Below are 25,752 nucleotides of genomic sequence, written 5' to 3' on the forward strand. Positions count from 1 at the left end.
AAGTAGTGGTTTGTCAGAGGCAAAGTGTCAGTCGTTTGTTCAATAGTGTTGGTCATATGATCGAGACTTCTCCTACAGGGCATGTCCCCATTTCTTTTGGCCCCACTCTTTTCTCTTGCTAAAAGAGCTTAGCAGAGAATTGAAGCATTAGCTACATCTACAAAACCAATGAATAAAGGTAAGAATATAATGGGATTTAAATACTTTTAACAATACCACCTGTGGCACTCTGGAAAAAAACTATCATCTTTTTTCCCACCTGAAATGATCTTTATACTTTATAGCTCACTAAGCATAAAATTTCACGTTTAACGAGCATTTATGAAGTTATTGCTTGTGAAGAACATGGAGTGGTTGGTGTGTGGCAGACAATAGCTTGCCTCAGTTGTAGGAAAAATAAGTGAGAGTTGGTTGAGAAACCGAGATGGAACTTGAAGGAACAAGGTATTTCACAATTGGCAGTGCTTGTTTCCTGCCAAGCTTGCCTGCTTCAGCCTTGGCACCGTCTCTCTACTGGAACAGCAATGTACTTGATTCAGTCTAATCTCCTTCCATAGAAAGGGGCGGTGGCTTTATTCTTTCTCAATTTCTCCTGTGCTATCATTAGTGCAGGAACAGCACCGGGCAAGTATAGTTGGCACGCCTCCGGCAGTCTCTTATATAACTGGGCTCTCTCAGGGCACTACTGTCCAAGTCAGGTGGAAGATTCCTAAGGACTACTCATATTGCGTGGCTGGTGTCCCTGGGAATCCACTGGCAGTGGTGCTGAGGCTGCTCTGAGTGGTGTGGTTTGGAACTCCCCCTTTCCTCTCTGGGGTGTCTTTGGAAAATTGCACAGAATGGCTTCAGAAAAGGATGAACTTGTCTTCTTCATAAATGGCAAGAAGGTAGGGGAGTCTGTGCTTTTTAAAAAACGGTGTGTGTGTGTGTATGTATCTTAGTCCATGGATTACAGTTCTCAGGAGTTCTGCTGCTTCACAATTACTTCAGCCTGCAGCTCCCAGATCTGCCACCCTCGCTACAGCTACAGTCCTTTCATGTATGGGAAAGCGGCACCGCTGTCATTTGTCAAACTGTTGCCACTTATTTAGGTGTCTCCCTACTCTGGTGTTCTCAGTAGGCAACATCTTTCTCCCCTTTCATTTTGCCCTCACAGACACCCTGTGAGGTAAGTTGGCTAGGCTGTGAGGCTCTGAGCGGCTCAAGGTCACCCAGCAAACTTCCATGGCAGAGGGGGGAGGGTTTGAACCTGGGTGTCCCAGGTGACACACTGACCATCATGTCACATTGATGCACCTATTCAAAGAGAGGGAGCTAGAACCGATAATAAAACCACCCAGTGAAGGGTTGCTTTTGTTTTCTGAGTGACACAGTCAAACTTCTTTGAAAACAAAACAGACTGCTAGTGCTTTTCAGGCTGTTTCTTGAAACAGCTGTGACAGAGTCCAAATGTTAAAAATTGGGCACTCAATCCCTGAATTTGACAGAACAGAGCAGAGTTGTGCTACTGAGAGATGTCCAATGAAATCTAAACATTCATGCGAAGACATCCTCTGAGAGTACTTTTTGTATCGTTATAAAGCATACGAATGCTTATGATGCCACTTATGTAGGTATTCAGCACATGCCTCGCATTGTCCTTTGTACAGTGAGTAACAAACTGACCTTGAATCAAACAATCGTATCTTTTATAGCTGGACAGCACAGGACAAATGTGCTGCACATGCTAACTTTAATTTTACCCCCCCCCCCAACAAACTCCTTCCCCAAGAGACCACAAACTCACAGAAAATTCTTCATCTCAAAGAGATCAAATGCTAGAGACAGCTGTGTGCCAGAGGTAGAACAGCAGGTGGGTGGTCCCATTCTTGAGTCAGAGGCAGGGCATTGTATCCAGATGTTCTGTTTGACCCAGTAAATTTCTGCTTACATTAAAGAACTCAGGATTGTCTGACTCTGTGGAGATTTTTTTGCTCTAGTCACAGGACTGACCTAAACAAAGCAGAGCAAATTAGCGCCTCCCCTCTGTTTCACTGTAAATAATTTTAGACCAATCTGGTTTGGCATGGTAGAATTCTGCTTCCTTGCCTGGAGCTGTGGAAAAGAGATAGACCCCAGCACTATCACATAGGGGGTATTATGAAATATGTCACACAACATTGTGCACCAACAGCTGTGAAGTGATCTCTTGTTGCTTGTACAGCTGGGAGGGGTCAGGGGAGGAGATGGGGCTGGGTATCCTCAGCAAATCACAGAACAGATTCACTCTCTTTTCCCCTTGACGGAGGCCTGATCTTCAACCCTTAGAGGCTGTAAAGCTGTTATTAGGCAACCTGAGTGCCTTTCCTAGCATTCTGCTCATGTGAGGGTGAGAAGGCTGCAGGCTGCTTTTGGACAATGTTTGTCCTTTCAGTCTCAAAAGAATGGGAAGGGCTGAGTTCAGATCCAGGTACTAGCTTTCAAAAGGGACTTATTTGAAAACCTTATTGCGCATAGTTCATTTTCCAATATTCCCTGTATATCCACAAACCATCAAGTATCTCCAGCATCTCCAAAATGAATCTTGGGGTTGTGAAGATCTCCGCCTAAGACTTTGGAGAGTCCCCAAGATTTTCTTGGGTGTGTGGAATCAGGGCTTCTTTCTATGTGAAGAGTTTTCTGTCATCAGGAGTTGGCCTGAAGAGCTTCCACACTTGGCTGAGCACACAATTCATTAGGGATATTAGGGGATAGTTTGTGTTGTACCTCTGCCTAATAAAGTGAGTCTGTATGGCCAGAGAGAGCCATGCTCATTCTTTTGAAAATCAGGAAGTCTCATAGTTGCAAAAGTTTGTTCTGCTCATGTAAAATCAATGCAGAAAAAGAATAAATTGTTATTATGTAATGCTACCAACAGCAAGAGGCTTGAAGAACGTGAGAAGTTTTGTGACACACCTCCCTGGGAATGTTGACCCAGGGGCTGGAATGGAACATGATACCCTACACTGCCACTGAAGGGAAAGGTTACTTGGTTTCATTTTCTGACAGCCTGACATTACAAATGGGCTGTATTGTTTTTTGTTTTGTTTTTTGTTTTTTTAGCATGGCTTCAAGGCTATGGAACTGAGTGATACAGAGAGACTTGATAAGATAGTGGTTTTATTAGCACTAGCACTATTTCCTCCTAATATAATCGTATTTTTATTCTAATTGGCCCAATCTGTTTCATAGGCATATCAGCCAGTGATCATGAAAGGACATTCTAACCAAATCAGCAGTTTGATTTGGGTCCCTTGTTTGGGTTCCTTGTCCCTTGTTCTGAGAGAATGGCAGCGCCACTCACAGACAGAAAAAACTAGCCAACGTTTCTTTAGAAGTATGCATGTGTGTGTGGGATATACCAAAGGATTTTGGTACATCAAAGGACACGTCTTTTTTTCTTCTAAAAATGTATTGCTGTGAAAGAAAAAAGATGTAGTGCTTTAGTCATGCTGTTCAGCTGTAGCACAGTGCAGTTGTATAAGCCCAACATTCTGCATTTTGCAAAGCAGCCATGAGCTGATGATGAACTGGTGACCTTGAACTACAGCCATCTTAAGTTTGTCAGGCATTACTTTTACAGTTATTTCTTAGAGCAGGGGTGGTCAAACTGTGGCTCTCCAGATGTGCTGGCGTGTGCTGGCAGGGGCTCATGGGAATTGTAGTCCACGGACATCTGGAGAGCCAGTTTGGCCACCCCTGTGTTCCACAGCAGCAATGTGTCAAAATAGCATAGTAACTTGTGTAACATAGTGGCTGAGAGCCTTAGCTAATCCTATGTTCAAATTTCACTTCTGCCATGATGCTTTCTGTCAAGCCATCGAGAAGACGGGTTCAATAAGTCAGCCAATTCAATCCTAAACAGCATCACATCTGTCTGTTGATTGACACTTAGCAGGAGGTAACTACTTAGGATACCTCTGGAAATACCAGTTTATGCTGATTTCTGTACCAAAATGGCCTTGGGTTGCTAAAATACAAGAAGTTATAAAGATCATATCAAGTAAGCTTACTGCACAATGGCTAGAAGGTCTTGGCACATAAATGAACTACCTGCCACGTGTCCTCTGTGTTCTGTAATAGCTTTGCTTATTTATTTAGAACATGTGTATGACACCTCTCCAGAACTTAATTGAGGGAGCACACAATATGACCCTTGCTGTGTCATATTTTGTGGTGGTATCTTCTGGTGCTATACCATGAACCAAGATATTGCCCTGCTTTGCACAGATTGCTACCATGTAGGTTTCTGCCTGTGTCTGCAGTCAAGGATGATTCACATGTCACAAAGTCCTTGCACCCAGTTTGATGTAGTGGTTAAGAGCAGTGGACTCTAATGGAGAACCAGGTTTGATTTTTCATGCCTCCTCATGAGGCCAGCTGGGTGACCTTGGGTCAGTTACAGTTCTCTCAGAGCTCTCTCAGACCCACCTACCTCACAAGGTATCTGTGGTGGGAAGAGGAAGGGAAAGTGGGGTATAAAAATCAGCCCCTCCTCCTCTTCTTCGATTCCTCATGTAGTCACCCTGTACCTTTGGATCAAATGTGTATTGTGAATTCTGCGCTCAGGACTTAATGTCCTGGCACATAGAGGTCTAATTTGGACCAAGATTTCAGTGAACAGGAAGGATGCCAACCTCCAGGTGGGACTTGGGGATCCTCTGGAATTATAGATCATCTTCAGATTACAAAGATCAGTACCCCTGGAGAAAATGAATGCTCTGGAGGGTGAACTCTTTGGCATCGCGGCCCACGGAGGTCCTGTTCTCCCCAGGCTCCATTCCCAGATCTCCAGCAGTTTCTCCACCTGGATCTGATAGCCCTTCCCCCATATCCTGCTGGTGGGCAGGGGGAGCTTGGAAACCTTAGTGCACATCTAAGATGTTCCAGTGAACTGCTATTCGCCCTATTGGAGAAAATGCATAATGCATTTGTGCATATAAGTTTCCACAGTAGGACAAATAGTGGCTCGGCGGGGTCATTTCCCACACTGGGAAAATAGCATGGGGAGACACCTTAAACCTCATTGCCATGTGCAACATGATCCCAATCCAAGCCAGGCTTGTGCACACTTGGGAATTGAGTCTCCAGCACAGAAATACTAGTACATGTCTGATTCAAAAGACAGGGTGGACACATTGAGGATGCAAGTACTTTGGAACATGTGAATTAGCCTAGGGCAGGGGTAGTCAAACTGCAGCCCTCCAGATGTCCATGGACTACAATTCCCATGAGCCCCTGCCAGCATTCACCTAGGGTTTCCACCTTCAGGTTGTGAAATACCTGAAGGTTTTGGGGGTGGAGCCTGAGGAAGGGAGGGTTTGGGGGAGGGAGGGACTTCATTGGGGTATAATGCCATAGAGTCGGCCTTCTAAAGTTGCTATTGTCTCCTGGTGATCTGATCTCCATCTCCAGGAGATCTCAGCTACAACCTGGAGGCTCTGAAAATCTGGGCATGTAAACTAAAGCACAGAATCAGAGCACAAAAATGCAGTGGGAGTAACTCTGGAGAACATCAAAATTGCCCTTTGCTTCATGTTATTCCACTAGATGTCACGAGGGTAGGCTGAATAAACTGCAACATTTAGTTTTATACATGAATCAAAGTCAAAAGCACATGATCACCAGACATCCCCTTAAATAATCACCAGCAAAATAACAGGCTGCCACAGAACTGGAAAGAGAAGCATGCCTGAATGTTGATTATTGACCAAAGAGATTGGCCTTTATAGCTAACAGGAATTGATAAAAGTGAACAAGCTAGGATGAGTTGGCTGGAAATCTACAGACTGAGTGTTCCACTTCAGAATAACTCTTGCCTTCCAAGTTACATGATAACATAGCAAAAGATAATGAGGCTAGATCCAACTATCTTTTCTGCTGGTGAAAAAAAGAAAGGGACATCTCCTTTAACCACTCAAAAGGATTATGGTGTGGCTCATGGGTTCTGCAGTTACAAAAGCCATGTGGAATGGAGGAAAATGTAGTAAAGTGGAAAGCTAGGCAAGATTGAATGAAAAGGAGCGGTCCTCTCTCCTATCCTATTCAACATCTTCATGCACCCTCTCACACAACTGGTATGGAAGTTTGGGCTGGGTTGTCATCAATATGCAGATGACACCCAGCTCTTCTTCCTGTTGGATGGCCGCCCTGACTCTCCCCCAGAAGCATTAGCCAGCTGCCTGGAAGCAGTGATGAGATGGCTCAAGCAGAGTTGTCTGAAGCTCAATCTGTCAAAGGCAGAGGTCCTGTGGCTGGGTAGGAAGGGCCCATGTGAGGAAGTGCATCTGCCCACTCTTGGATCTCTATGGCTCACTCCGCTAGGAATCTGAGCATGATTCTGGATGCTTCCCTCACAATGGAAGCCCAGGTTGCAAAGGTAGTACGGCTGGCATTTTACCATCTCCACCTAGCCAAGCTACTAGAAGAAGAAGAAGAAGAAGAAGAAGAAGAAGAAGAAGAAGAAGAAGAAGAAGAAGAAGAAGAAGAAGAAGAAGAAGAAGAAGAGTTGTTTCTTATATGCCTCTTTTCTCTATCCGAAGGAGGCTCAAAGACCGTTTATGCACTGGAGGATTCATGCCGGGCTGCAGGCTGGAGTTTTAGTCATGGCAGGTTGCCCCACCTCCTCCTGCACCCACATGGGGGAGCATTTGGCCTGGTACACCTCATCCGCCCCCAATTTGTGTTCTTGCACTGAAGCTGGGGCAATGAAGTTCCCAGTGCATAAACGGTCAAAGTGGCTTACAGTCGCCTTCCCTTTCCTCTCCCCACAACAGGCACCCTATGAGGTGGGTGAGGCTGAGAGTGCCTTATCTGGCCCCGGAACATCTAGCCACAGTGATCCATGCGACAGTCACCTCTAGAATGGATTTCTGTAACTTGCTCTATGCAGGCCTGCCTTTAGCCTTGATCCAGAAACTGCAGCTGGTCCAAAACACAGCAGCCAGGATTCTCACAACAACACCGTGGAGGTCCCACATCCAGCCCATTCTTGATCAACTGCAGGGGTTGCCAGTTGAATTCCGGATCAGGCTAAAGGTTTTGGTAATTACCTTCAAGGCCATACATGGTCAGGGCCCAGTGAACCTGAGGGACCACCTCCCTGCCTATGCCCCTTAAAGAGCTCTATGCTCCACCACCACCAACCAACTAATGGTCCCTGGCACTAAAGAAGTCTGCCTGGCCTCGACCAGGGCCAGAACATTCTCTGTCCTGGCCCCCACCTGGTGAAATGAGCTCCCAGAGATGAGGGCCCTGACAGAGCTAAAACAGTTCCGCAGGGCCTGCAAAAGGGAGCTGTTCCGCCTGACATTTGGTTGAGACAAGGAGGTATTATGCATGGAGCCAAATAAAACAGTTTAAAAACAACCAGTTTAAACTACTTTATTATAATACAATGGTTGTTCTGCATTGAATATAGTATGTTGAAAAACTACGTTCCAGTGCTCTCTGCATGAAACAATTCATGGCCCTGCCCCCTGCAGTTTTGCCAACTCCGCTTTGTTCTCTAATGCAGTCACTAATCTGTATAACTAAAGAGCTTCTCTGCATGGCTAATAGGCCATCTCAGGCAGGCAGGAGAGAAATGGATAGGTGAAAAGCATCTTTCAGAAACAATGCTTAAAAGACGCTTAAAGCACCGAAGAGGCAGTTCACCATGCAGAGCAAAATCAGTTTTGGGGAGTAAATTAACTCTTCTGTGCAGAGATCAGAAAAACAACGGTGTATTTAGTGAGTTTTCATCAGCTTATCCATCATGCAGAAGAGGCCCAGGCATAACCAACAACATCTGAAGGGCCCCTGCTCCCTCCCTCCCAGAACTCCATCAGTGCACCTGTTTGCACTATTGCATTGTTTGCACTGTTTGCACTGTCACAATGGTCAGTTATTAGTATTAATGTTACGGTTATTTATATGTTATTAATTGTTTCATGTATTGTTTATATGTTTTATGTAAACTGCCTTGAGGGCAGCATATCAATCAATCAATCAATCAATCAATCAATCAATCAATCAATCAATCAATCAATATTTGTTTGTTTGTTTATGGATTTATACCCTTACCTTCCCTGGAGGTTCAGGGCAGCTTACAGAAAAGTTCAAGATACATAGTAAAATTAAATATTAATTTAGGTCTTAAACTTCTAGAATTAAATTGTTTAAATTAAATAATGAACCCAAATTGTTCAAAACCTATGCCTGCCTTCCCTTTACGAGGAACTTTTCAATGGTGACTGAACTGAGGTGACCATATAGAGTTCTTAGAGAGTTTGTCTAAGTGGTGGACTTTTAAACAGGGAGGCCAGCATATCCTTGGTGTTATTTCTAAGCGTCTGAATCCAACCCCATGCCAAGCTGACAAGGCAGACATGTAGAAAAACTGCCTTGATAGAAAAAGTAATCTTGATCAATTTCCTCAGGCCAACAGAACAAAAAAGGTATGATCTTACAAGGCAAAATAAGCAATGATGGCCTCATGAATTCCTTGCCATGGGGAGGTTAGAACCAGCCAAAGACCCCCCCCACACACACACACACATGCACACACTCTGGTGATTGCACGCGGTGCTGTCCTATATTCCTGCCTGCCCACACAAAGAAGCCTCGCCTCTTTTCTGGCATATTTGATTGACGTTGTCATTAGAATCAGCTGCAATGGCTACCTGCTTAGGCAGCACAGTTCCCTCAGGCAAGGTGTCTTTCATGGGCTCCTTGCCCAGGACATTCTTTCAGCTTTCTCCTTCTCTGTTCCAGAGGCCCCAGGCACACCTTTTCCCTCTGGTGATCTTTGCTGTTCTTCGTGAGGGAATTGTTCAGGTCAGGTCAGAGTACAAAGGGATATTCATACGTTATTGCCGATGACTTTTATGTCCAAGTTTTCTTTATATCTAGCTGAGCTGACCAGGCCATGAAGCTGTGACTAGTCACCTGTGCTGCTTTCAACATTTATTGACATGTGAGGCCAGCTTTTTTAGAACTAGGAAGTTTCAAGTACAGTCAACAGAATACATAGCTGATCGACACACATGTTCTTATATAATTTCTGCTATTGAATAATTTTTAATTTTTAGAATAAAAAAGGGAAGAGAATCCAATGAGTGGGACCCTAGGGAAAGAGTGACGGGAAAACGCTGTCCATGGTTTCCTTAAGAAAGGTACTGGTTGCAGTTTAAGAGTAGGGTGGGCAAGGCCAGGTGTGAAGCTAAGACTGTAGAAGTGCTGTGTAATTCTACTTGTCACAAAGTCAGCCTGGCCACAATAAACATGTTTATTCATGCCCGAACTTTCTTGCACTGCATGTGGGAAGAAAAGTGCCAGTTTGGTGTTGACAGAAAGTACCAGCCTAATTCTGTGGGTTGCAGCAGAGGCAGTGTCATGAAAAAGGGATTGTGTTCCTGCAAGCTGCTAAACTGCCTTTGGGAAACAAATAGGCAGGCAGGGTCTAAGCAGCAAATCTGCTTTTGCCAGGCAGGCTGCAATCGTAAACTCCAAGGAAGAGCTGGAGAAGAGATAATTAGTTTTGTTTGGCCCTAGTGGGCCCCCACACCAGACATCTCCCTGACAATGCCACTTGCATACTCCAGTTTGCTCAACACTGCACAGAACAACAACAGGGGGCCTTGATAGAAATGATAGTAAAATGTAGTCCTTACTCAAAGGTGATTTTTGGAAATTTACAGCCAAATGTCAGGACCCTAAAATGGCCTGAGAAAAAGGATACCAAAAAAAAAAAAAAAAAAAAGACTACCCCCTTTAGGGTTGTCAGTTCTGGAAATTCCTGAAGTCCAGGATTGCATTCTGTTTGGAAAGATCCTGCTGAGGGTTTGGGGAAGAAAGGGACTTCACTTGAGCATAATGCCATATAGCTCCCCTTCCAAAGCAGTCATTTTTTTTCTCCAGAGGAACTGATCTTTGCAATCTGGAGATCAGCTATCATTCCAGGTGATTGCCAGGCCCCACCTGGAAGCTGGCAACCCTGCCCCATACAACCTATGTATATGTAGAGATATTTTTGGGAAGCCCTTCTGTTCAATATCTCTTGGGTTGGGAAAGTAAAGCAGGCCAGGGCTTTCAAAGCAAAAGGTTATAGTAAACTGTAGAAACTCCCTCCCAAAGTTATCATAGAATCATAGAAGTTGGAAGGGACCTCTTGGATCATCTAGTCCCTGCACTATGCAGGACACTCACAACCCTATCGCTCATCCACTGTAACCTGCCACCCCCTTAAGCTTTCACAGAATCAGCCTCTTCGTCAGATGGCTATCCAGCCTCTGTTTAAAAATTTCCAAAGATGGAGAACCCACAACCTCCCAAGGAAGCTGGTTTCACTGAGAAACCACTCTGTCAGGAACTTCTTCCTGATGTTTAGATGGAATTTCTTTTGAATTAAATTCATCCCATTGGTTCTGGTCCATCCCTCCAGGCAAGAGAGAACAACTCTGCTCCATCCTCTATATGGCACCCATATAACATCAGCTAGTTCTTGTTCATCCCAGTTATTCATGGTAGCCTAGCCTGTTGATACCCAGATCTGAGCCTCTAATGACCCAGGAACTAGGTCTGCTAACATCAGTCAGTGGCTGGAGATCTCTCACTATTACAACTGATCTCTTGGTGAATAAACTCAGTTCACTTAGAGAAAATGGTCACTTTGAAGGCTGAATTCTATGGCATTATATCCCACTGAAGTCCCTCCCCTCCCCAAATTCTACCCTCTTCAGACTTTACCTCCCTAATCTTCAGGAATTTTCTAATCTGGAGCTGGCAAACCTACCATGAATAAATTGTGATACCTTTGCCAAGTCTTTTGCTGATAAAATATCAAGAATATGCTCTGATCTGAATGTCAGTTATAACATAGGTACATGGGAAAAAAGACCTAAATACATTGCCTGGCACATTTATGAGTAATTTTGAACCAATTTCTGTGATAGATGTAGACAAGATCTGGGGAGGCCTTTATTTGTACCCTGGCAGATGCCACTCCTTTGGCTACTCAAAGAGGTGGTTATTCATCCACTACTTTTTAAAAATCCCTTCAGAAAAACCAGGTAGCCAATTATGACCCAGTTTCTAATCTCTCCTTTTTGGGCAAAGTGATTGAGAGAGTTTAGTTTGTTAGATTTTTAGACTACTCTCTCAGTAAGCTGGCTCAGGGCGGTGTACAAAAATATAAAATACAAAACTCCAAGTCCAATTGCATAATTCATGGGACTGTGAAGGCTTTGCCAGCTTTAGATGTAGACCTCCATTTGTATGTAGATGTCGGCCAAGTCTCTGTGTTGCGGTTATTGGATTTATCTGCAGCCTTCAATACTGTATTTCATGTACTGCTGAGGCTTCTGGATGGTATCAGGGGATGTACATTAGAATGGTTCAAAGCATTCCTCATGGATTAGACTCAAAAGGTTGCTATTGGAAACCAGTGTGGGAACCTGTGTTGAATTCTGACTCCTGTTTTTTTCAATCCGTCTGGGCAAATTATTCAAAGTTTTGGTTTTGGTTGTCATCAATATGTTGATGATACTTAGCCATATACATGCTTATATATATTTCAGCCTCGCCTACCTCACAGTTACCTGTATTGTTTCTTGTTAAACCGCCCTGAGCTTCCGGGGAGGGTGGTATATAAACACAATAAATAAGAAAATAATAATAAATGAGAATGCCTGTTGTGAGGAGAGGAAAGGAAAAGTGATTGTAAACCATTTTGAGACTCCTGGAAGAGAAAAGTGGCATCTACAAAACAACTCTTCTTATCTAAATCTCCTGGTGATGTGATAGAAATCCTGAATTGCTGCCTGGTTGCAATGGTTAGTTGGCTAAAAGTGAACACATTGAAACTAAACTCTGAAAACACAGAGGTAATACTGCTTAGGATGGTGGAGGTCTTGAAGAACATTGTTTCCCTCACTTTTGAGTTCATCGGAGTTTGGTTGCACTGTACAAAATGATTTTAGAAATGTGCTTGAATAAATGATTTGAGACTGATTTATATTGCTGTGTATAGCTTAAGTATGATTTTATCTATGTACAGTAATTCCAGTACCTGTTAATGTGTCATGTGCCTACTTACGCTATGCTTCATTATTTTCTGTTGGTTCCAGGCTTCTAAAATCCTAATGCATTGGTTATTGAATGACCCATTTTGTCTGTTGTACTGACCTACTATGTATAATCTGATTGAGTCCCTGTGAGAAAGGCTGACTATCGATAAGTAAACAAACAAAGGCAGTTTGCAAGTCTGGCAATGGTAAAGGTGCATATAATTTAAGACCTTGGATAACTAGATGACCTCCATATGCTGTTACTTTTATTGGCTTGTCTTTCAAGTCTCTTATTTATTGAACATTTGTTGCCCTTAATAGGTTGTTTTCATTCACAGTCATTGAGACTTTGGTGATTTTATCAAAATCCACTTATGGCTGGAAATACCTTTAAAATTACAACAATTGATGCTCAGTAGCAATATCCTCCTTGTTTCTGACATTGTGATGTATGCAGGTACACCTACACATGAATTTTAACGTTGTTTGGATTTTTTGTGTGTCTTTCAGGTAGTGGAGAAAAATGTGGACCCAGAAACTACTTTGCTAACTTATCTTCGAAGGAAACGTATCTGACAATTCAAGTGGTTAAGATATTTCATGGCTGCCTAATGATATGCAGCTGCTGGATTCAAATTTTGGGAGATACCCAATCCCACAAATTTGACCAAAGAACTTAAATTCTGGCTGTCTTTGATCCAGCAGCCAATAACCTTCATGCTACTACTCATGACTGTGAAACAGATACACATCCTAACAATTCTTTTTTTTTAAGAATGGATGGGATCCTCTGGTCAGTGCAGTGGAAACCACAGAGGAACTGGATTATGTTGCTGAGGTGTGGTAATATAAATCCTCAACTGGATATAGTATGAACTAAGAATGAACTAATACTAACTAAGAATAAGCTAATACTAACAGACAGATCCTTTAGATTTGCTGGAGTTGGAACATGCTGCCCTCTATGTCCCGGAAGCTGGGGAGAGAGGAATCCTGTAATTAACAAAGGGCATGCTTGGTAGCATCATGGTCCATTTGTTTTCCCTGAAAAAGTGGCTGTCCTTCAGTCTCATGGCAAGCTCTACCACAGAATCACTGTAGCCCCAGACTCATTCCTGCAGCAAAAAATTAAAATCCAGCATCAGTCATTCAGCTGAGGTGACCAGTTAATGCTTCCAGCCCTCACTTCTGCATGCACACTGCCATGAAGCTTTTTGAATATGGTGGCTAACCATGCAGATCCAGCCATTTTATTTATGTGGGGGAAAACCATGTAAAATCTCTGGATCCATACAGCAATTTATTTATTTGATTCATTGATACTCTTCCTTTCTTCACAATGGGTACTCAGAGCAGCTTGTGGGGGGATGGGGCAGCCTGAGGAGTTTATCTTAGTAAGGATGCCAGGCTACATCTCCAGGTGACAAGAGATCAATTCCCCTGGAAAAAATGGCTGCTTTGGAGGGTGGACTCCATAGTATTATTTATTTATTATTGGATTTCTTGCCCGCCTCACCCCACTTAGGTCCCTGCCCACCCCAAATCCCCTCCCACTCCCAGCTCTACCCCCAAAGTCTCCAGGTATTCCCCAACCCAGGGCTGGCAACCCTATATCTTGATGCTAGAACTTTCCATCAGTCCTTTGGCACCATCAAAGCTTTTTTTAAAATCGATGATGATTCATGATAATGATGATGATTTATTAAATTTCTAGCCCGCCACTTCCAAGAGGCTCGTGGCAGGTTACAAAACATGCATAAAACCCCATTAAAATTACCCCCTGAAACAATCCATAAAATGCACAACAATCCATACAAGCATCCAAGATATATGGCAAAACACAACCAAATCCACCCCCTCCGCCAACTACCACCCCCCAGGGGTGGGCAGGGCTACTGATCCCCATCTGCCAGGAAAGTAGCCCAATTTAATATGATTTAATATGAAAACACAAAAAGAAACAACAACAAAAACCCTGAACACAGAGATCAAATATTTGACATTTTAGCTACAGATCAGTATCTCTCAGGGCAGGAACCTGATGGGACAGGTTTGAGAATGAGGTTCATAAATATGGGAATTTCTCCATCAAAGTCAGCCTTATTCCTTGTAAAAAAAAAAACCCTGCCCTTTCCAGCTTCGGATACAGCACATGATTGTATGGTGCTAATTGGATTTCAGAATATTTCTGAGAAGAACTGCATGTGTCTCACAATCCAAACATTTTTTTACCAGAAATAAACATTCATTGATTTCCCTGTTGCATAATTACTGCCATTGCCTAATCATATTATCTCCTCTTAGTCAGGCATGACTGGTAGCATCAAATAAATACAATTTATACCTCTAAATCAATTCAGCACCTCTTCCTCCACCCCAGATGATCCCTTTCACCAGATAAGCAATTCTGAAGGAAACTTTTTCCTATAATTTTTATATCTTTGTTGTATACTGTTCAACAAATGATAAAGCTTGTATACTTTTTAAAAAACCCAAATCATCACTAACTTTAGCCTCTAGCTTTCTCATATGGGAGCAGAAATGGCTTGTGGGGATACTAGAAAAAGCTAGGCTATATTAATCCTTTTGTTAGGAGCTCAAGGAAGAATATGAGAGACAGTGCAGAGTTTCCCCTTGCAAATGGAAGTGAAACTTGATCCTATAGTAAGGATTACTGGCTATAGAAGCATTTCAAGCTATTTTGTTTTGTTGGTATATTTTTCTTAACCTACATTCCATTAGTGGGTTTATGCGGAACTAAACTGGGCTGTGGAGAAGGTGGATGTGGTGCCTGCACTGTCATGATTTCCAAATTTGACAGTTTCCAAAAGAAAATCATGTATCCTTTCAAATGTGTTGAGATGGAACAACAGGCCTTACAGAATTACAGAATTATAACTCATTAGCAGATTCTAGAGATCTGCTTCTCCGGAGAAAATGGCAGCTTTGGGGGCTTTCAGACACTCTAAATAATGCATTTTCAATGCACTTTGCAGCTGGGTTTTACTGTGTGAAATGGTAAAATCTGCTTGCAACTGGTTGCTGTAGTGGATTGAAACAGCTTTATTTAGCAAGTGGGAAAGCACCACATGACATCATCCCTGCTAAGAACTCTCTTTCTCCCCCATATTCCCTGTGGCCATGTATCTCTCCCCTGATCCCGCAATGAAGATGTGTGTGCGTATGTGCCCAGACACGTGTGTATGTCAAAGGAGGCTTCTGTGCACTGATGGTCTTCTAGATCTGCCTAAGGAACTGTTTGAATGGGAATAAATATCTGGGTGGGCTTCTGTATATGGATGCATTTCAACATTTAAAGAATCCAAAAGAAATCTGCATCTGCTACGGATAGGTGGAGATCTATCTGTTACTCTTCCGCTCATCTCCCTAGGGCAGTGGTTCTCAACCTTCCTAACGCCATGACCTTTTAATACAGTTCCTCATAAAATTATGCAAGTGTTCTTTCACAGAAATTAAAAAAAAACTGACCAATGGCATGAAGATCCATTGTTTGTGATTGTATATAGATTGTTCCCCCCCCGGGCTCCTCAGTTCAGCTCTGCCTCTTGTCCCACCATGCCGATCTCGCTCTTTTCCAATGCTCCAGACAGACAAACGCTCTATCTTGATCTATCTGCAAGGCTGTTGTGTGGATGGCACCCCCCTACCCCGGCCAAGCTGCTTGCCCTGCCGCGACCCCTGTGAAAGGGTCGTTTGACCCCCAAAGGGGTCCTGACCCCCAGACTGAGAACCACTGCCCTAGGGAGATGGCACAATGCACAGCCCCATCTAATATTGGGGTATCAGCTGTGTTCAGTACCTTGTAGTACATTTCAGGTCTGGGAGCCTTGGAATTTTTTTAAACCACTCACATTTTATTACAATGTTTACTTCATTATTTCTGGCCAACGCTATGTGAGCAGTTTCCAGTACAAGGTTAATGTGATTTCATTGGCCTTGTTTGAAAGTCCCAGCATAAGGCTAGACCAAGTGAAAAATATCCTTGACTGATGGATCTAGACACTATTCTGCCAATGCTTGCTTATTCCCTATATGTGCCCTCCACCACGTAGCAGTAACAACTGTCGAAGGCATTGGAAGCACAAAGACAAGGTTGCACCCAGTACAGGTAAGTTATAGCATTGTAACTACATTTTCGTGAAGCATCTGTCCCTTGGTATTATCTTTATGCTTTATCCATGGCACTTTACACCGCTGGATCTTACCCCACCACTTTTGGCAATCATGGCTTGGTTCACTGGAGATTTTGCAATAAATGCTGGTATTCTATGAACATCAAGAGGTGCGAGAAGACCAGCAGAATTCATCAGGGTTAAGTCAAGGGACTGATTTAACTTTGATTGTACCATCTCGAGTCTGGTAGCTAGTAGAGGGAGTTAAGAGGGCATGGGGGGGGGAGGCTAGGTTTTTAATTTTGTTTTGGTTTTAATTGTATATGTGGTTTTATTGTTGTGAACCACCCTGAACCAATTGTAGGGAAATGTAGTATACAAATTAAATAAATAATAGGAAATGATAATATTGAATATTTTAATAAGAATATAAGAGTAGCCAATGAGTGTCCTGTTTCCAAAAAGCCTTCCTGCTGACTGCTTCCTAGCATCTGACATTCTGTTCCTAAGCCCACAGATCCCATTTGACAGACATGTCTAATAGCCAGCACTCTCCTCTTTAAATCTATCCAATCCCCTTTGAAAGGCACCTAAGCAAGCGGCCATCACCTCACTACATTACTTACCTCAAGTAAGCTGTTGGGTGAAGTAGTAAGTGTGTTTGTTTATCTCAAATGGACTGATAACCATTTTCATAGGACCACACATTCTAGTATTATGAGAGAGGGAGAAAGATGTCAAATTCCTCTACACCAAGGGTAGTCGACCTGTGGTCCTCCAGATGTCCATGGACTATAATTCCCATGAGCCCCTGCCAGTATTTGCTGGCAGGGGCTCATGGGAATTGTAGTCCATGAACATCTGGAGGACCACAGGTTGACTACCCCTGCTCTACACCATGCATTGTTGGTAGATCTCTATATTCTGCCCTTAGTTGAAACATTATTGAAAGTGTGGCCAAGTACTCGGTTTTAAGTCTAACAATAAATTATTACTATATTTGTTAGAAGCATTTTATTTACCAAGGAGAGGAGACCATTTGAGTTTTCTGCCTCAGGGCCTTGTCTTGGGCAAAGTGGACCAGAGATGCCAGACCTCTGGTGGGATCTGGGGATCCCCTGGAATTATAATTCATCACCAAAGAGATCAGTTCTCCGGGAAAAAAATTGTTGCTTTTGAGGGTGGACTCCATAGCATCATACTCCACTGTGGTCCCTCCCCTCCCCAAATCCCTCCCACTCCCAACTCAACTCCCAAAGTCTCCAGGTATTTCTCTCCCCAGAGCTGGTGTATAAGTTTGAGTGCCAATAGCTGAAAGGCACCTCTTAATGTGCTCTGTTTTCAGGGTGAGGGAAAGAAGGGTTTTGAACAGCCAAGGTGCTAACTAACTGATGTATAAAGTAACTTCCTTGTAGGAACAGAGCCTTGGTTGTTTTGAGGATAGATGTTTGTACAACAGTGATGTTTATTTTAAACTACAGTGGGATTAGGAAGTGTTTTCCACTCCAAGGTCTTGAAGTATTTCATTCCCTTTTCCCAGAGCATCACACATGGAGATCTCCCATTCGGTAGGGTGGGTTTCTGCACATGCTGTTTTTTACTGCCCAGGGCACAGTATAAATAAAACCTTTCAGGCTGATTTTGAATGCCTGTCCATTAAATCCATCCAGTTGAGCATCCCAGCTGAATACCTCCAGAAATCCATCAATCTGTGCATGAAGGCTCATGCATGAAGCCCTCCTCTGTTTTTGTCCCTCTCACAATTGGTAGTCAAGTGTGTTATGTGCCTAAGTGAAAACTGATGATTGATGCATTTTAGCACTGAGGACTCGGACAAGAAAAGACGTTGGAAGTTGTGATTAGGATCTCAGATTTCTTGTGTTCAATTGTTTATTTTTATTTTTAAGCAGCAGTCACAAGGAGCTCTTATATGAATTGGAGCCATGTTGTGGGAGGGGAGTTAACTCTCCTTTTAGTGCTGTTTTCCTGTCTTGAAAAAATCTGTTATGGGCCCGACTGTTGTAAACCACCCTGAGCTGGGTACGCTGGGTAAAAGGTAAAGGTAAAGGTATCCCCTGTGCAAGCACTGAGTCATGTCTGACCCTTGGGGTGACGCCCTCTAGCGTTTTCATGGCAGACTCAATACGGGGTGGTTTGCCAGTGCCTTCCACAGTCATTACCATTTACCCCCCAGCAAGCTGGTTACTCATTTTACCGACCTCGGAAGGATGGAAGGCTGAGTCAACCTTGAGCCGGCTGCTGGGATTGAACCCCCAGCCTCATGGGCAAAGCTTTCAGACAGCTGCCTTACCACTCTGCGCCACAAGAGGCTCATTGGGTATGCTGGGAGGGGCAGTCATATAAATCAAAGCATAAATTAATCAATCAATAGGGGGGGGGGATGCAGATTGCCTGTATGAGTCCCTGTATTCTTCCAACACATTGAATAGCAACTTTGGGGGACTGCTTGGGATTGGGAAAACAGCAGAGGGAAGACCTCATGTCATTCTGAATGGGATTCACCAGGTCTTCTGGTTGCCAAGTGGACTGGACATCTGGGAATACATTTTTAATTGTCTTATCTGGCTTCACTCTTAGAGTTTCCTATGATCTCTTGGTACTTTGTTCTGTGTGCTTTTGTTCTATGGAAATGTATTGTCCCTGCTTATTCTACTGGGAAAGATTGTCCAATGAAACAAACACTATGGGAATGCTTTCTCACTTAGGGAATCCCTAATCTGGTGAAGACAGATTTTCTCTTTCTCAGGAAAGAATAGCAAAAAGTCATGGATCCCAGTGTGGTTTCTGCACACCAGGAATTGTCATGTCCATGTACACACTTCTTCACAATCAGTCTGAACCCAAAATGGAAGAGATTGAAGATGCTTTTCAAGGTACAGGTTTTTCATATCTTATTCCTTTGCACCTTTTCTGGCCAAATTTCCAGCCCAAAATAGTTTATTGTTGGTTACTTTCTGTGGTTATTCTTACATTTAAATCCCTCCAAATATATATATGACATATGAAAAGCTGAACAGTTCAAAACCAAGCTTACTAATTTCACTTAGTAAGTGCAAAGCCAGGTTTACCATGACCAACACCCACTCCAAGTGTATCCTATACATGGTATCCTATACATTGTATTGGATGCAAAATATTGAAAATTGCAAACTTTTCTTACTTTAAATAAGCAGCAACATGGGGGGGGGGACAGGCTTTTATTTTAAATTATTAGGGCTGGGATCTTTTAATGTGTTTCAAAAAGACTCTTGTTACCTGGAATTTTATTATAGTTCTCTCAGCCATGACAGTACACTTTGTCCAGCAAACAAAATTATGTGGTTCAACAGGATTACCATGTCTGACTCAATAAAGATGTGGCAAAACAGGTTTCTTTTACTGAGAACTCATTGACTGCCCTTGAGTAAACATTCGTTTCTTAGCTTCAGTTCCTCATCCCATGAATAAAACAAGAATTATACATCCTTTTGTATCCTGTAAGTGTCATATTAAGTCATTTATAATAATTATTTGGGATTTGACACATCAGATGAAGGAAGGAAATCAAGTGAAGGAAATCAGATGAAATCATTAAGACTGTGACACAAGAAATTCTTACTTTACTTTGCATTGTAGTTAAAAAAAGACTTTCTGTATTTTCCATCTCGTTCAGTTTGGTGAGCCAGTTTGGTGTAGTGGTTAGGAGTGTGGACTTCTAATTTGGCATGCTGGGTTCGATTCTGCACTTCCTCACACGCAGCTAGCTGGGTGACCTTGGGCTCGCTACAGCACTGATAAAGCTGTTCTGACCGAGCAGTGATATCAGGGCTCTCTCAGCCTCACCCACCCCACAGGGTGTCTGTTGTGGGGAGAGGAAAGGGAAGGCCACTGTAAGCTGCTTTGAGCCTCCTTCGGGTAGAGAAAAGTGGCATATAAGAACCAACTTTTCTTCTTCTTCTTCTTCTTTGTGTGTGTGTTTGTGTGTGTATGTGAGAGCAAGCAAACGAGTTGCATACCAGGGAAGGCTCAGGGAGGGTTGCCAACAGGGCTTGGCCTCTCTCTCTTTGTGTGCATGTCCGTGTGTGAAGAGAGAGAGAGAGAGAGAGAGAGAGAGAGAGAGAGAGAGAGAGAGAGAGAGAGAGAGAGAGAGAGAGAGAGATGTCATGGCGCAGAAATTCTTTGTGACAGTTTGAGTTTGAATTGGGACCAAACTAGAGATACATGATTCACAAGCTTTTTACTTTTTCTAGTCTTTTGTGCTGAGTTTTTCCTGTTAAGAACACCTGTTTGTCTGTGAAAATATGTACTACAACTGATATTTCTTCATCAGTTGTGTATACATGTTTTAAAATTTTAGGTAAGTATAATCAGCAATGCATACAAACATCAACAAGAGAGACAAAGATGAGGTCATCCAAAATAAATGGCAATAATAGTTGGTGGAATCAAAAAAGTATTCATTCCCTGTCTCCCAAATGATTTTTTAAAAACTGAGATGCAACCAGGTTAGTAGTCTGAGCTAGGCAGTTGGTTGAAGCAGCAGCATCGATGTCCATCATGACCCAGCTAAATAAATGTGGTTTTAAAAACAAAGAGCAGGCATTTGCTAATCCCATTTCAGTTAGTCTAGCCAAGCAGACAGAAACTGACCACACACAAAACCCTCTAACATAAAATGAAAATTCAGGAAGAAAAGCCACTGAAAGACATTCTATCATTTCTGGGACCATTTAGTCCCCACAGAACAACTGAAAGGTACAAAACTAATAAAGCAAAATGAACTGGTCATCATGTAGAAACCTCCGTAAGGGTCATGACAACTGATTTATGGCAACACCAGCAAGGGCATTTCAAAACAAGTGAGAAGCAGAGATGGTTTGCCATAATGCCAAAAATTATATTGGGGAAGGACCAATGGTGGCAAACCACTTGATGACAAATACCATTCTGTTATTTGGGATTGAGGGTGTTTGTGGTGCATTTTCACAATTGTGAATACAAATACTTGGTATTGTACATAGTAGCAGTCTTCTTCCCCTAACATTTTTGAACTTGATTGAACACAGGAAATCTCTGCCGATGTACAGGATACAGGCCCATTCTGGAAGGGTACAGAACGTTTGCAAGGGTGAGTGGCTAAAAATAATCTGTAACATAAATAAAGCCCAACTGGGGTGGTTGGAGGAGTTGGGACTCATCCCCTACCTGATTGGCCACCAGTCCAATGAATGGCCAATCAGGTATGCTGTCCCATCCCTGGCTGCATCCCCCTCCAACTTCTTCCAGGTGGAAGAAGTGCCAGCGCGTACTACTAGACTGACTGCAATAGGTAAGGCAGCCAGCCAGCACGAGCTAGGAGACAGGGAGTTCCTGAGACTGTGGGCCCAAGTTGGTTAGGAGGGAGGGAACCCCTGCCAGCTTCCCCCCCCCCCCCGAAGCAGCCCTGCTGCAGCCTGGTCAAGCCCTGGTGGGGCTGCCCAGGTTGGGGTGGGGTAGAGGGCTAGAGCCTGTTGTATTTTTCCTACAATAGGCTTTTCTGCTAGTGGTTTTTATAAGTTTCTGATAGACTTAGAGAACATTTTTGCTCATAATAATTTATGGTTAATACACCTAGAATGATCAAAACTCCTTTTTTTTTTTAATCCCTTCCCACATATAGTTCCCTTTCTGAGCAATCATAAACCCATGTTAGTCTCTTACAAAAATATTACATTTTCTTTCTAAAAGCATAATTCATGGTCTAGCAATGCCCATCAGGAAAACAGCAGTTCAGGGCCACTCCAGGATGGTGAATTATGCATACTTTGAGGACTCTTTAAATTAAAAAATGAAGAACTCCTTTCACACATGCCCCATATATGCTGGATATCCCCTTTCCCTCGCCCCTTCCTAGGCATACCAGCCCTGCTTCCTTCCTCGAACATAGGCACTGGGTGGCTGGCCTCCAGAACTCGGCCTTGAGGTATGGTGGCTGGGAGCACACTCTGTCAGCTGCAGACCCCACCTGACATGCCTCTGCCCACCCATCTGCCAAAATTCCTGCCAAATAGGCTATGAGATTTGTTCTGGGGTGGGGATCAGTTGGCAGAGGTTCCTGGGGCAGGATCACTTGTTGGATGGGGCTGCTTGTTGGACAGGTAGCTGGATGTAGTGATTAAGAGCAGGAGCCTCTAATTTGGTGAACTGGGTTTGGTTCTCCACTCCTCCACATGCAGCCAGCTGGATGACCTTGGGCCAATCACATTCCTGCCAGGGCATTCTCAGCCGCACACGGTGTCTGTTGTGGGGAGAGGAAGGGTAGATGATTGTAAGCCCCTTTGCAACTCCTTCAGCTAGTAAAAAATGTGCTACAAAAACATCTCTTCCTCTTCTTAAAAAACTGTTGTTCAGCATGTACTGGATTGGTTGGTGAACGAGAGTTGGGAGGCCACACTGTAGACAGGAGCCACATGAACTGTGGCACTGGAGAAAGGGAGCTTCTGCAGCCTCAATAAAAGAGATACTTGGGAGCATATTCAACCTCTTTGTGGTTGCCTGATGGGAGTGGCAGAACCCTCCTCTTTGCCAGGCTTATGAAGAGCACCCATATTTCATGTGCCCAAGTGCCCAAGCCTTGATGACATAAAATGCGCATTTTTTGGAAAAAAATGTGTTTGAAACTTTTCTTTCTGCCTAGGATTGGAAATGCTGTGGGGGAAAAGTTAACGGTTTGGGTTGCTGCATGCTTGGAAAGGAAAACAATGTGGTAAGTTGGATAAATATGTAGTCCTCTAAAGTCTAGGTTGGATCCAAAGTTTTTGTTTTGCTAATAGTGGAGTTTTCCTCTGATCCAAGGAGTCTTCTGTCGGTGCAAGGGGCTTTCCACCAGGCGAAGACATCTATTCTGCTGGATTAAGGCTCCTTGCACAAGTTTGTTGTCCTGGAGGAAGGCATTGGCCTGAACCACTGGTCGAATGACAGCTTCTCCCACAAATCCTCTGCAAATCCTTTCCAGTGGAGAGAATTAGTTCTGTTCAAAAATCACATTCTGAGATGTTTAAAGCATGCCAGCACTGCAAACCTTATAACAGTTTAAGCATAATTACTTCCCAAAAGAGAATCCTGAGAACTGTAGTTTGATTGTTGCTAAGAATTCTCTGGTCTGTAGCCTCCTCACTGCTTCTGTTCTCAGGGTTTTCCTGGGGGAAAGAAGGGAACTGTTTAAGGCTGTCTTCGTGAAGTCTGTGATGGTTCTCAGGAAGTAGTCTTGGGGTCTCTGCAAATATGTAGATGTAATGGTTACAGTGTTGACCTAGAAACAGAGTCCTGGGTTCAAATCCTCACTTAACCATAAAGTTCACAGGATGACCTTGGGCTAATCATTCATTCTCGGCCTAACTGACATCATTAGTCTGTTGTGAAGATGAAAATGGAGGAGGTAAGAATTATGTCTGCCATGTTGAGGTCCTTCAGGGAAGGGTGGTGTAAACAAACGGGCAAAATCTCAGCAACTGGAGTGGCCAGCCTGCAGGTGGGGCCTGGATTTCTTCCAGAATTATGACCGATATCCAGATGACATAGATTAGTTTTCCTGGAGAAAATGGCTGTTTTGGAGGATGGATTCTATGGCATTAAACCCTGCTGAGGTCCCTCTCCATCCTAAAGCTCATTCTCCCCAGGTTCTCCTTCCAAATCTCCATCAATTTCTCAGCCTAGAATAGGCAAACCTCCATCCTGCTTAGGTAGAATCCTGCTAGCTCTCAGTCCAGGAGTGGTGACCAAATCTCCCACTAACCCCTCCAGCAAAAATATCCCAGGTTCCCTGGAAAGAATAAAGAAGCATTGGATTCATTATGTATTGTGGATATGACCTGAGGTGACTACAAATATTACCTTGTAAGTTTTATGAAGATGTTTTAGTGTTTTCTGTTCATATTAAGAAATACTGGATAATGGATTTGGATCTATGGAAAATATACTTTAGACCTTTTAAAATGAGACATGCCTTTTACAAATAAGTATTTAAAATTTATTTTTAGAATCTGCTAAGCATTTCAGAACTACTCTTGGGAAGCAGGGGAGCATAACATGGGGACAGGGTATAAAATGGATGCCTCAGTGAATAGAAGAACTGCCTTGGTCCAAGGATAAAAATGTTTTAAATAAATAATTTAAATCAATTCACATAAATAAAACAAATAAAACTTCTAGTCAGACTTTCTGCTCAAATGTACAAAATATACTGTCTATTTATAACAACATTTAATATGTGAAATTTGATTTAATAATTAACTAAATTGTGTAAAAATCTAGAAAAAGGTCATGCCTGATCTTTCCCAGTCCTGAATATTTGATTTAATTAACTTTTCTGAACTGTCTGTGAAAAATACAGCAAGAATAAGAAATATTATTTGTTCTCTACATAGGAAAAAGTTGTTTCATTTCATGACAGTGCTTCTTTTTCATCCCTCTCCCAGGACAGGGGGTGCCGTGAAAGAAAAATCAATGGGCTAGATTGCTGCATGAATGCAAATGACACAGTAAGTCTTTCAGATCTGTTCATATTTACTCTCTCTCCCTCTCCTTCTCCCCCCCTGGATCACTGGCTTTGACAGTTTTATTTCTGATATGTCTTTGTGAACTACAAATGGGTTTGAGGGGTCTGATTGGCTGGTTTGGCAGGGAGTTATCACATGGCTGTGTGTGGATGCTGTGACACAGTTTACTAATGCAACAGGATTAAATTTTGCTTTTATATTTCTACTGACATGATGATCAGTTCTTAGTCTGAGGAAGAGTGCTTGCACCCAAAAGCTCACGCCTTAAATAAATCTTTGTTGGTCTTAAAGGTGCTACTGGACTCTGATTTTATTGTGCTACTTCAGACCAACACGGCTACTCATTTGAATCTCCTCTCACCCCATTCTTTGTTAGTATCTTATTTAACACATTTTTATGTTGCCTATCTATCCAATCAAGGTCAACAAGGAGGCAAACATGAAAACATTTGCACAGTTAAAACAGTGTTTAAAATTATAAAATAATTTAAGAAAAACACATAAACATACAACAGCAGGACCAGGGAGGGGTCCACTAACCATTGTTGGGGGTATGACATATGAAACAAAATGTCTTCATCCTGAAAGTCTTTTTCCGGTCAAGTGCTGATATTTATTTTGAAGCAAAGCATAAGATTAATCCTATAATCTATTTATCTGTCATGAAGTGGTGCTCTGCTTAGTACCAGGGCAACATTACCTGTGAACCTTGGGGCTTTTCACGTGAAAGGGCAAATAGCAGGACCTGGGGAGGCCAGCAGAAAACTGCCCAATAAACTGCCCAAGCATTGTCATCACAAAACAAAGTCAGCCAATCCACCTAGAGGTATAAAATGACATTTGGAACTTTGGAAAGTTCATTCATTCATTCATTCATTCATTCATTCATTCATTCATTCATTCATTCATTCATTCATTCATTGTATTGCATGTGTATAATATGGACAGGAGATCTTAGGTCTGCCTGGCTGCCAAGCAAGAGATGTTTGGAAGTGGTTTACCATTGCCTGCCCCTGA

General features: G+C 42.8%; 1 protein-coding gene across 1 annotated transcript in view; it reads left to right on the plus strand.

The window, feature by feature from the left end:
• Positions 1-642: 642 nt before the first annotated feature.
• The window catches only part of XDH (xanthine dehydrogenase), an 81,647-nt gene continuing 56,537 nt past the window's right edge, over positions 643-25,752 (plus strand). The window contains exons 1-8 of the mRNA XM_077340945.1: positions 643-887; positions 12,576-12,633; positions 14,808-14,904; positions 16,086-16,194; positions 18,966-19,092; positions 21,265-21,326; positions 22,875-22,943; positions 24,655-24,717. Of these exons, the coding sequence (XP_077197060.1) occupies positions 840-887; positions 12,576-12,633; positions 14,808-14,904; positions 16,086-16,194; positions 18,966-19,092; positions 21,265-21,326; positions 22,875-22,943; positions 24,655-24,717 (633 nt within the window). The 5' untranslated portion in view covers positions 643-839. The remainder of the gene's footprint in view (positions 888-12,575; positions 12,634-14,807; positions 14,905-16,085; positions 16,195-18,965; positions 19,093-21,264; positions 21,327-22,874; positions 22,944-24,654; positions 24,718-25,752) is intronic.

The sequence above is a fragment of the Paroedura picta genome, chromosome 1, assembly GCF_049243985.1.
Source record: "Paroedura picta isolate Pp20150507F chromosome 1, Ppicta_v3.0, whole genome shotgun sequence".
Lineage (NCBI taxonomy): Eukaryota > Metazoa > Chordata > Lepidosauria > Squamata > Gekkonidae > Paroedura > Paroedura picta.